The sequence below is a fragment of the Diabrotica undecimpunctata genome, chromosome 3 (assembly GCF_040954645.1).
Source record: "Diabrotica undecimpunctata isolate CICGRU chromosome 3, icDiaUnde3, whole genome shotgun sequence".
Classification (NCBI taxonomy): domain Eukaryota; kingdom Metazoa; phylum Arthropoda; class Insecta; order Coleoptera; family Chrysomelidae; genus Diabrotica; species Diabrotica undecimpunctata.
This window is the reverse complement of record NC_092805.1, coordinates 107,621,763-107,634,654: the sequence shown is the minus strand read 5'-3', so window position 1 is coordinate 107,634,654 and position 12,892 is coordinate 107,621,763. Positions and strand designations below refer to the sequence as shown.

At 33.1% G+C, this 12,892-nt stretch overlaps 1 protein-coding gene across 3 annotated transcripts in view; it reads right to left on the bottom strand.

The window, feature by feature from the left end:
* LOC140437179 (alpha-tocopherol transfer protein-like) overlaps positions 1–12,892 on the bottom strand; it is a 58,472-nt gene that overhangs the window by 27,175 nt on the left and 18,405 nt on the right. Inside the window, exons 2-4 of one of the 3 annotated variants that reach the window (XM_072526530.1) lie at positions 8,115–8,471; positions 4,773–4,910; positions 2,389–2,545 (exon numbers count right to left, since the gene is read on the bottom strand). In XM_072526530.1, the coding sequence (XP_072382631.1) occupies positions 2,389–2,545; positions 4,773–4,905 (290 nt within the window). In that variant the 5' untranslated portion in view covers positions 4,906–4,910; positions 8,115–8,471. Of the gene's footprint in view, positions 1–2,388; positions 2,546–4,772; positions 5,028–8,114; positions 8,472–12,892 lie in introns of those variants that run through there. The other 2 variants (XM_072526528.1, XM_072526529.1) reach the window with 2 other exon arrangements.

Sequence of the window (12,892 nt, the reverse complement as noted above, 5' to 3'; positions counted from 1 at the left end):
TGCGGAATTTATGCAGGTAAGCAAAAAAATCCACTTTTCATTTATGGCTCGAAGGACAGGCAGGCCGTGGACCTCAAAAATGGGGTCTTGTCTAAGAAAATATATTTTCAGTAATGTTAGCGATAAAGTTGAGCACATTATTCTGTGGAGCGACTCTTGCGGGGATCAAAACAGGAACATTAAAATAGTACTTGTGTTAAAATGCCAGAGAAATCACAGCATTTAAAGACAATCAGGTTGAGATTTTTAGTTCCAGGTCATACGTGGAATATGCAATTAAAAGGCAACATATTATATTTTTACCTGGAGAATATAGCAGTCTAATGAAAACTTGTAGACAAAAATGACCCATTAATGTAAATATTATAACACAAAAAGATTTTTTGAGTACCGCAAAATTAGAAAAACAAATCACCAACAGAAAAAAAAAATGAAACCAACGAGACAATAAGTTGGTTACAAACCAAAAAAATTAAATTGTGTAAAGATAAGCCTTATAGCAAACGACTTATCAAGACACTGACGATTATACAGAAATAAGAATAAAAAAAGGGAACAGGAAAAGAACATTCAACTGGGTCACAGTTTGCCACGTATTGGAGCCATTGTGGCCTAAAGGAAAGCCAGTTTCGGAAGCAAAACTTAAAGATATACAAAGTTATGTTCACTTAATACCCTTAAGTTACCACGATTTCTATACAAATCTTATAGCAGATAATATTATAATCAAGGATATAGACGGATTTAACGGAAATCCAGATTTCGAACCATATGCGGATTGTTAATGTTATTTATATTTAACAACAAAGAATCATATGATTTTTTTCTTACTTAGGAGCTAATTTTTTAGTTGTTAATTTGATTATAGCATTAATATCCATAAGTTATAATAAACGTGTTTACTTTTGTGTTTTTTATTATTTTTATATCCAAATAATTTCCTCAAATAAATAAAACATTTTTCTTGATTTTTTCAAAACTAAGTTAATGTCAGTTGGTTCCTTGTTGCATAATGGGGTCCAATTAATCATCAGCTGTCTTTTGTTACGGAACATGATAAGACGTAGTAAACGTAGGAATCCAACTTTCGTAACTCACGAAAGAAAGTAATTAACACCGGCCACGACTTACGGGGTTAAAAAATGTCATTTGTCACTTGAGGTGCCTTGTTCAAACATCGACATATCAGTTTTGAAATAACAGATAATAAACCTATTAAGGAAACTTTATCAACGTAAAACAAACTGGCAACTGGGAAGCTCATCAAGCATACCTGGAATATTGTTTAGGCAGGATTAAAGGGACGATAAGGCATACACTGGACCTAGACATGGCCGTCGAACAATTTTAAGAGGTTGGCATACCAGTGTTAAAAGACAATTGTCCGGAGAATGTCCTTGCAAATCAAAGGACAAAAGTCAGACAAAAATTGACCAAAAGATCATGTGAGCTGGACGATTGTCGTAAAGCTGTGACTGAATATAATAAGGAACTAAGTGAAGAAATGTTTAAAAGAATTGTTTAGGGTCGCTGCCTGGGGATCGCCAGGGCACGTCTGGAGCCGGCGCTGGACGTGACAGCATTAAAACCTCATGACTTCTCCAAACAAACCATATCCCATATTATCAATACGTTCCTGAAAGTATACTTAAGAATGATAACTACAAGCTATACTGGGACCGCACTGTGCTCACAGACCAAACAGCAGGTACATAATACACCAGATCTCATACTAGTTAATAAACTAAAGAGACAAACAACACTTATTGATGTGGCAATACCCAACAACAATATTCTTCGTGTTAAACAAAACGAAAAGATCGCCAAGTACAGGGATCTCGAAATTCAAATACGAAGACAGTGGAGAATGGAAAGTACCCAGACAATACCTATTACTCTCTCTACTACTGTAGTCATTCCGAAGAACCTCCTAGAAAACATAAGAAAGCTAGGTCTGAATGAACATCTCTACACGAGGTAGAGTCTTGGGTAGTACCTATATATTTAAAAAATATATTTTAGTTGTTATAATTTAACATAACTATTTATTATATGGTGCAGATAAATAAATATTGATGGTCGGTAATTCGCAAAGTTCTATTTTATTTACTATTTAGTTTGTTTACTATTAATATTGGCTATGAGTACGTGTGCTTGGTTGTATAGTAATTTCCAGCCACTTTTAGTCTGTCAAAAAGTAACTAACTTAAAAAAAAAATAATAATTACTAAATTCACTAGACATTCGGACTGGAAATAGCGAACCGAATATATATTGTTATTTTCCAATAAAAATGGTAGATAATGATGATAAGAGGATATCCCAAAGGTAGGTGTATCATAATGTGTTTTTTTGTTAGGATTGTTAAATTCAAAAGAGTTAACTTACGCGGTATTTATTGCTTCTTCTAACGGCTTATGATTTAGGGTTCTTGATCCAAACATATCGGGACACAAAGTTCTCACAGTAAAATAAGTATCGATAGTAGCTTTAGCTGCTTCATTGCTATAATAACAACTATGTAGAAAAAGAGCGGCCTGTAATTCTGAAATGCAATAAAATAAAAATCACTTGATAAATGTAAACAATGAATGTTGTTGAAAATATGTCAACAAAAATATGTGAACAAAATCGCGCCGGCGCGGCTTAGTGAATATAATCTCATCTCCATGTTTTAACATTCTGTAACACTTTGACAAAAATCTGACCACGTTAGACATTGAAAACACGTGTTATAACCTGTTAAAGCGTGTTGTCGGTCTCTGACGACACATCACAATAATATGTATAGATCTATTTAAAATAATGTAATAGATATTTATATGACACGTATTAATGCGTGTTAACATGACGCGTGTTAAAAATGTGTCTTTAGCTTAATTTATTGTAGATAGCATGCATAAAATACTTGTCGGTTCTAAATACGAAATTGCAAGGACCAGGTCAAGTTCTGTAAAATTCTGTAAATGGTTGGACGTACCTATAAGTGTAAACCACTATTTTCTTCGACCAAAAGAAACAAATTTCCCGCAATATCGGGATATACAGACGCAGTTTTAAAAGGTATTTCCGACGATAACTTCACGCCACAAATGGACAACTTAATAAATACAAAATATGTGACAGATCTGGGAAAAGAAGTTACCGTTTAAGTTTTTTTGTAATGTACATTTTATTGAAAATTTAATACCCTTATATTATATATATATATTTATATATATATATATATATATATATATATATATATATATATATATATATATATATATATATATACATATAAATTGAACCAGATTAATACTATTACAAAAATTAATATTAAACTCAAAGCACGGTTCATTTATATATAATACAGAATATATGGACAAAGAAATAATACCCGAAGAATGGAAGAAGGAAATTATAGTGACAATCCCAAAATATGCAAAAACTACCGAGCAATTAATCAAAACAAGTGATAGAGAAAACATACGAGTACGACGGAGAAACACATATACTTTTCCTAGACTTTCTAGACTAGACTAACTAACAGGCGTTTGACAAACTAAACAGAAGAAAAATAATCCAAGACTTACAAAAGAGTAATATAGGTACCAGTTATTATTATTATTATTATTATTCCCAGTTAAATAGTAATTAATTTAAAATGCCACAAGAAAATAGCTTCAGAACAATATTAGGTACCAAATAAACTTATAAGAATGATAGAAATGATAATGTGAGATTCCCAAGCAATAATAGATACCGGAAGAGAAAAAACAGAAATAATAAAAATAAAAAATGGAGTAAGACAAGGAGATGCTCCATCAGCGGTAATATTTATTCTATCACTAGACAAGATAATAAAAAAGCTGTCAAACGCAGGAACTATAAACAAGAATACAGTACAAATAATAGGATATGCGGACGATATAACCATAGTAGCAACAGATAAAAAGGCATTAAAGAAAACCTTCCAAGAAATAGAAATCGAAGCCAAATTGAGGGGACTGGAAATAAATGAAAATAAAAGAAAATACATGAAAGTAAGCAAGAAAAAGAAGACACGAATGACAGAACTGACAATAGAAGATGCACACCGTTTCAAAGAGGTTGAAACATTCAAATATTTGGGAGTACTAGTCAACAGAAAAAATGAAAGTGTAGATATAAAAAGAAGAATTCAAGCGGGAAATACAGCGTTTTATAGAAATAGAAAAATGTTTAGAGATAAGAAGATAAGCCGAAACACAGAAATGAAAATCTACAAAATGACCATAAAACCAATAGTAGTGTATGCTGCAGAAACATTTACATTAACAGCAAGAGAAGAAGAGCAATTGAAAGTTTTTGAGAGGAAGATTATCAGAAAAATACTGGGACCATAGACCAATGGATGGGTCAAGAGAACATAGTTAGAGCAATAAAAGCATGAAGAATTAGATGGTATGGGCACAAAATGAGAAGAGAGAAGAGCAATCCGTTAAGAGTTATAACTTTAGGCTAATCTTTTACAAACTTATCACATTTTAAAAAATTTAAAAAAATACATTTAAAAATGGTTTAATATATAGGGTGTTCCATTATATAATCGAATATAATTTTAAGTTATAGACGTCTTTGATATACATCAGTTTTGTTTGAAACATGGTTTTATATATTCTGTAGTTATATATATATATATATATATATATATATATATATATATATATATATATATATATATATATATATATATAACATACATAAAATATGCAATAATAATTAGTTTTATTTTTAAAAATGACACAAACCTGTAATTTCGGGTAGATGATATTGTTTATCATTCCATTCCAATAATGCGTTGACGTCTTCCTTCTTCAATTTACTATCACTTGCGTACACTTCCTCAATTGTTATTTCTTTACAAGGCATGTTTTGTTGCATGTAATCTAAACAAAAATGGCAAATATAAGAAACAATGTAACAGACTTGATTAACGAGCTATCTTTTTTTCAAGTATTGAGAAACATTAATTCGTGATTGAATAAAAAAGACTGGACCAACTAAAATATTCGCACCAATATAAAAACGTAGAATTTTACGACTGTCACATTTACGTAAATATTTATTATAAGTGCGTACTATAAAGAAAATATTAACATACTAATTATATTAAATCTAAAAATTATAAAAATGTTACTATACAACTTTATGTACAACGAATAAATAAAACTTCGTACAGGAATGAATGAAGTGAGTTGTTGGTAGAAGTGAAATAAAGAACAAAACAAAGATTAATCAATCCTGTTATAGTTCACACAGAGTACAGATACAAACACTATAGAGCAGACCAATATTATGCCGTCTCGAGAGTACATTTTAGCATTCCGTTATGCTACGACGTAATATTATCTAGAATAGCGATGTATTATGCTACTACTAAGGCTTTTCCCTAAAACTTTGCCGTCATGGTAGGCTTTTCGCAACATTGTAATCGCAGTGAACAACAAGTGGCCAAAATGTTCAACGTTTACTAGAGCGTGATTAGTCGGGATTAGAATCGTTTCCAGGAAACTGTTAGATCTAATCTACGGCGAGGAGGTTATCGAAAACGGGCTAGTTTCAGAAAACATACCATTTTAATTGTTACGAGAGCTAGAATAAATTCGTACACTATCCGCTTTAGGCTTCAAACATATACTGGTATTCACGTAAATTTGTCATCCATTCGCAGATTACACAGAACAGGAGTTAGACCCAGAAGGTGTGTTTAATATCACAAGTTAACAAGGGCCAACCATAATAGTTGTATGGTTTGGGCTACTTAACATTAGCACTGCACTTCAGTACAATGTGTAAACGGTTTGTTCATGGATAAATCTAGATTTACATTAAATCATTCAGTTTTATCCTCACCGAGCAGCAGTTGGGAACTTAAATTTATAATAGATCGGTGTGGTACAAAGATAGTGGCATCCACATGACTGTAATCGACAGCTTGAAATTGTTTCCAACGACCGCCTAATTTTTATTATGAATAATTTTAATTATCGATTTTAAAACATATAGTGCATTTATATCTAAACATACTATATGTTTATGTCTTTTGTCGCTTATGGCTCCACGTGCCACACCCCGGATAACTGCATTGGTCTGCAGGCTAAACTAAGTGACGGTAGCCAAATATGGTAAAATCACCGAACGGCTATCGCTATAAATGGTCTTCTTTAAATCTATCAACAGCTTCCTTGAGAAGGTGGAAGTGTAATGTGGAAGAACCAATAAGGTCAATGACATCAGGATGCAAAAAGTAAGAAGAAACATTAAAGATCTTTTATGGATATCTTAAGAAAATGACTCATCATGGCAAGTAAAATCAACAATTCCTCTGAGTACTGGTACTTCTTAAATGAAGCAGGGGCGCAAAGAATCTCCAGACTTGCTATAATTAAAAAATTAATAAAAACTGGAACATGGAATATCTGAAGCCTTATAAGAGCAGGATAGGTTCATAATTTAATTCAAAAAAATGTATAAAAATAAACAGTAAACATATTAATAATGTCAGGTATGCTGACTATACCATTCTGACAACAGAGAAAAAGGAAAACTTACAAAATATACCAGACAGAGTTAATAATGCAAGTGAAGCAATGGTATTGACAATAATTAATCTTCAAAAAACTAAAGTAATGGTGATTAGCAAAACCAATGAAAATTGTCGTATTGGCCTAAATAACACTCAATTAGAAAAAGTTTACAAATTCAGATACTAGGAGTAGTACTAAATTATAAGTGAAATCCAGATAAAAAAATACAAACATAAATAGGACAAGCTAGGAACATATACAATAAATGGAAGCAAATTATCTATAACCAAAAAGTAAGCGACATCCGAGTTAGAGGTATTACGAAATGCTACGTTTAGTCAGTCCTTCTGTATGGAGTTGAAGCCTGGATATTAAAATTAAATACCATGAAATAGCTATAAGCCTTTGAAATGCGGCTTTATCGCAGAATGCTAAGAATATCATGGACACAACGCATTACGAATCAAACAGTATGAAACACTATGAATTGAGAGAGAGAACTTATAGCTATGGTTAAAAAAAGAAAGAACTCGTTCGTAGGCCACATAATGAGAAATGGTAGACATAATCTGCTACGAATATTAATTAAAGGGAAGATAAAGGGCCAAAGAGAACTAGGCAGAAAAGCCATGTCATTTCTTCGCAATATCTGAACTTAGACAGGCATAAATGTGCAACAATTACTAAGGGTGGCACAGAATAGGGAATATTTTGATGTCGTGATCGCAAACCTCCAGTAATGGAGTGCACCAGAAGAAGAAGATGTTTTCTCTCTCTTTTTAATTTGTGTAGTGTAATGTGTAGTGTATGATATATCACTATGTTTTGGCGCTCCCACGACTGGCATACCTTGCTTCTTCTGGCAAATTCATCAGCTCATTCATTACCATATATTTCCCGGTGTCCTGAAACTCATACCAGTGTGTTATGTTCCACCAGGTTTTCGAGTTCCTCTCGGCATTCCTACACTAACCTAGAGTTACAAAATCTCTGCCGGAAAGACAGAGGTATATTCTCCTAATGAAATAGAAATGTTTAAATTTTCATGAAATTGATATTCCTGCACCCTTCTGCAGTTTTAGATCTGTCTGTACACCAGGTATAACCCTGAAGTTTGGACCGAGTGTTTCCTCTGCTCCATCCCTCTCGTGGACAAAACGTCGATTTGTAAAGATTCTTCAGGTCTAGATCTGGTTGCCATATGCTTAGAAATCATATCTATCCGGTACGTTGCTCAGGTTTTCTCGCAGTCTATAATATCCCTCCTTCCGGTTATAATTATATGTTAAGGTGGGAGGTAGAGTAGGGCCTCCATAGCTGGCATAGTAGGGCATGCAAGTCTTTGCACCTTGCCTAGTTTGAAGATGGTACGTTTTGGCTGCACCTTTGGCTACTATACCACTGATGCTAATATAATTGTGGATTTTACCACTATGTAATAAATCCAGTATAACATTTCTGGTTTTAAATCCCACATTTTTCCATAAGTTTGTCTAGCTACTATTAACGTAGTCACCGCTCTCTTGAGGCTAATGTTATCATAAGATACTTTAATTCACTCACCAGCTTTAGACGTGTTCCATTTAGATTTAAAGGAACCCAATCCTTCCAATTTTTCATTTTTGTAAATTTCATGATTTTGAACTTCTGGGGTCTTATAGTTTTTTTAATTTCCATATTACCAGATTCCAGTACGAACCTAATAAGGTATCCATTAAATTCTAGCAGGCAGCGGTCGGGGAAATCTTTTTAAAACATCTAATGTCATGGAGCAAGACACCCTGGCATCTTCTGGCCGAGTCTGACACTAAACCAGAAAACCCCGAATAAACCGTGTTCCGGCTAAAATATTAACCATTGCTCCAGAGTAGTGGTCTTACTACTCAACGAAAAACTAAAAATTTATACATTAACCATTACCTTAAAAGAAGAATAATTATATTATATTAAGGAAATCGTACAACTAACTATATCTATCACCACAATTCAAAAAATAATAGTTCAAGAAATGGCTATTACCAAAAGAAAACAAAAGAAAGAAAATATTTCCGTGGGGCCTTATAGGCCCGTGGGGTCTTATGTTAAGTCCTACATTTGAAGAACGTCCAGTCTGTGTCATTAAATTTGCTGTGGGCTAAGATGACCAGGTCATCCGCATAGCTCAGGACGAGATGCCTGTCGTTGATGAGTCCAGCTATCAGCCGAAACCAGATTTCACAAAAACAGATTCCACAAAAGAGGAGGTAAAAGTAAAACTCCTCCCTATGGACAGCTTTTGGCTACTTGACCTGACACTGTATACCTCAGTAACGTTACGTATATGCAGTTCCTCAGCATGCATTCTATCCGTCTGTAGCTAGTTCGTCTATTGCTTTTAGACGAATCACCCTTATGATTGCTTCGTAGGAGGCATTCCATAGAGATTCCTACTCGATATGCATACTGTCCTGTATGTATCAAAATTTCAACCAATACACCAACCATAATATGCCTATCGAGCAGTTTTTCTAGAGTCTTCAGTACGAATGACATAAGATTTATCGGCCTCAGGGACTTTCTGTCCAGTTTTTCCAGGTTTGGGTATAGAAGCCACTCTTATTAGTCTCCATGCTTTTGTAATATAATCAAGCCCTAAGCTAGCCTGTCAAGTCATTTCCCTTCTGTAAGTATTGGATAAATCCCGTCCGAACCCTGTGATTTATATGACTCAAATGAGTTCATTGTCAATTTGATTTGGAATATTTGAGAAAGAATACAATATTTTAATTGTAACCAAATTTATTTTTCGTTTTTGACATGTCACAGCGTGTATGCAGAACACCAAACCACTGAATGTCTTGGTAGAAATAGTGAGGCAACCCTTGAGCTGTGCGATATTACAATGTTAATTAATGAGCTAATCGTAATAAGACTTCTTCATAGCAATTTCAATTAAAATAATAGCAAAACAGAAACTATAAATAACCTTTACTAATAAATGTAAATAACCTTTGGTGACAATTAGGTAAATTTAAATTATTTAAATATAATGAACTAAAAACTATTAAAATGAATTTAATGAGAAACATCATGAATTTTCAATATCTTTCACAAGGACAGCCGCCACCGGAATGTATACCTAGTACAATTTTATAGCAAATTTAACTGATCGACAAGATCAAATTACATTTTCATTTCCGTTATAGGTAGAAAAATTAAAATTTAAATATATAATTTGTAGCAGCAAGATGCAAAAAACGAAAACAGGAAAAACGATCAAGTGGAGTATAATTAATTTGAACTTAATAGACTTAAAATATGTGCTAAAGATCTAAACAATGAACAATAAATAATGAAAATTTTAATCTAGTGGTACTACGCAAAGCCATAGTAAAACAAAGTCCATATGGAAGTTTGATAAGATAATAAAAATAAATGAAACTTTCCATATTTAATTAAAAGTTTAGACTTTGGATTTACTCCAGTCGTCAGAGACGAAAATACCACTGAACCTCTAAAAACCATACGAACAAGCCGAATTTTGCCAAAATGTAATTTTAGAATGCTAAAAAAGATGCAAAAATGTTTACCACTATTACCACCGGGTTTTCCTCTAAAATTCCTCACGTAGAGGGAGGAAAACGGAAAAAATTTGAATTACCAAGAATCTGTACGCCATAAAAAAAAATGTTTTTACTAAAAAATGTAGCTAAGATAATTTTGAATAAAAACGTTTATTAGCATTTTTTGTGTAGAACGAACAGTGCTCTCAGAAACAACGATTGAAGCGATCGGCGATTTTAAATGTCAGTTAGGCGTGTGAAATCAATGCTCAATAATTTGTATCAGTTCGACGGTAAAAATTCAATATCTTTTGGTCCTAGTATTCTATCGGCAGAAATCAAGAAGCGTTTTTAAGGTAAAGAACGCAGCTTTCGTTTGCAATTTTTGTGTTTTGCCGAAACTGAACTCGAACTTGAAGTTTTTATAAAGGTGTTAAATAAATTAATGTGACGCGATTTTTGCCATTTTTTATGATTCTCATGAGATCAATACAATGTGTCCCTTTCATTGACCGGACACTATAAAGTTTCCAAGCTACAACCTAATCTTTAAAATCTATAGCATGAAATTTTAGTTTTGAGTTTTGGCAACATAATATGAGGCACTTGAAATACGCTTAAAAAACGCTGAATTTAAACTTTTACATTACAAACGATCTAAAACGTTTAAAACTCTTCTTTTTTAATTACACTAGTAAGTATTTCAAAATAACTTAACTTCTGCTATAAATTACACCCAAAACCGTCTTCTTGGAGGTATTTCCCGTGACGTGCGATCATTTGTAATGTAAAAGTTTAAATTCTGCGTTTTTAGTCATATTTCAATTGCCTCATATTTGTTGCCAAAACTCAAAATCAAATTTTCATGTTATAGGTTTTGAAGACTGGTCTCCAACAATGAAAATTTCACTACGACCAGTCAATAACAGTCATAAATTTTATTGAAAAAATTGCATAAGAAAGCTACACTCTTCTCCTTTAAAATGCATTTTGATTTTTGTCGATAGGACACTCTGATCAAAAGACATCGATTTTTTACCGTCGAGTTGATACAAATTTTAATTAACAATAATTTCGCGCGCGGAACTGACATTCAAAATCGCCGGTCGCTTCAATCGTTGTTTCTGAGAGAACGGTTCATTATATGAAAAAAGTGCTAATAGACATTTTTATTCTCTTTTTACATTTTTTATTTGAAACATTTTTTTCGTAAAAATTCGTAAATATTCTCGGTAATCGATTTTTTTACGTTTTTACCCCCTTGCGAGGAAGGTTTTAGGGGGAAGCCCGGGAGTAAAAGTGGTAAACTTTTTTGCATCTTTTTTGGGGTCCCAAAATTGATATTCTTGGCAACTACAAAGTTTATTTTCCCATTTGGGGACATCTTCCACCATGTGGCTTTTGGTATACCATAGAATGGCTCTGGTCCGATAAATGGAGTATTTGTTTCTTCTTCGTTAAGAGTATCAGCAATATAATTACCAACAATTTCTTTATTCCTTGACACCCTTAACAAAGTAAAATGGTTGTGCTTCGCCAGTTGCTTGGAACTGTTAGCAGTTTCGATCTTGTAACTTGGCTATCTGAGACAATTAATATTTTGGCTGAATTGATGCATATTTCAGGCACTCTGGAGAACAAAAATCTATTGCTAGTAGTCCTGCTTAAAATATTGTAAAGTATTTCGAAGGTCTATTCACAGTCTGGTGTTAGAAGCATCAACTCTCATTCTTACTTCTTCTGTGTTTTTGAATCCTCGCTCAGTATATGTAAAGGCACTTCCCATGATTTGTTTGATTTCGTTTTGTATTTAATAATCCTTGTTTATGATAATATTTCATGTGAATTCGAAAATTGGTTTTGCAGACATAATGTCTGTGAGCATCTCCGTGAATTTCGTTGTTCCAATAAATCTCGTTTCTTTGTTTTACTAGTTTAGCCCTTGCTAGTATAAAGCACTTTCTAGATGAACTCTGATTACATGTATATATGAGAAGTTTTAGTGAAACGTTCCTCTGAAACCTCCAAGGCTGCAGACCAATAATCGTTTTCGGTTATAGAATCAACTATACTGATCTGGCTGTTATTAAGAAGCAAGGGTTGAAGAGCACATTTCTAGGATAATGCTACTGTCTTATCCACGTTAAAAGAGAGTAAATTAGAGTTGGACCAGGTTTTTATTTTATCAGAAGTTATAGTTGAATGAAGAGTTACAATATTAGACCTCCTCCAGATGATACTGGTATCATCAGCAAAAAGAAAAAATGTTCCATCGATTTTTAAGTTAATGATGTCATTTATAAAGATAAAGAAAATTAGAGGATCCAGTACTGAACCTTGTGGTACTCCACATACAATGCTTTTGTGACTAGATTCAGTATTATCTGCTCTAACTAGTTGTTTCCTATTTCCCAAGTAAGATTGGACCCAATTCAAAGAAATACCTCGAATTCCGTAGAAATTTAGTTTTTTTATCAAAATGTAATTAACACAATCAAAAGCTTTGGCATAATCACAAAAAATAGTTAGAGTGTAAAGATTATTGTTCAGTGCTCGGTAGATCTCATATAGTATAGAAAACATAGCACCACTGGTAGATCTCATATAGTATAGAAAACATGGCACCACTGGTACATTTATTAGATAAAAACCCGAACTGACTTTGTGATAAAATGTTGTTTTCAACGAGAAAGGACATTAGTCGGGCTTTTATTTTATAAGTCTCTCAATAATTTTGGATAGTACCGCTAGTAAGGCAATAGGTCTATAGTTGCAGTAATGGCTCTCTTTAGACACTCT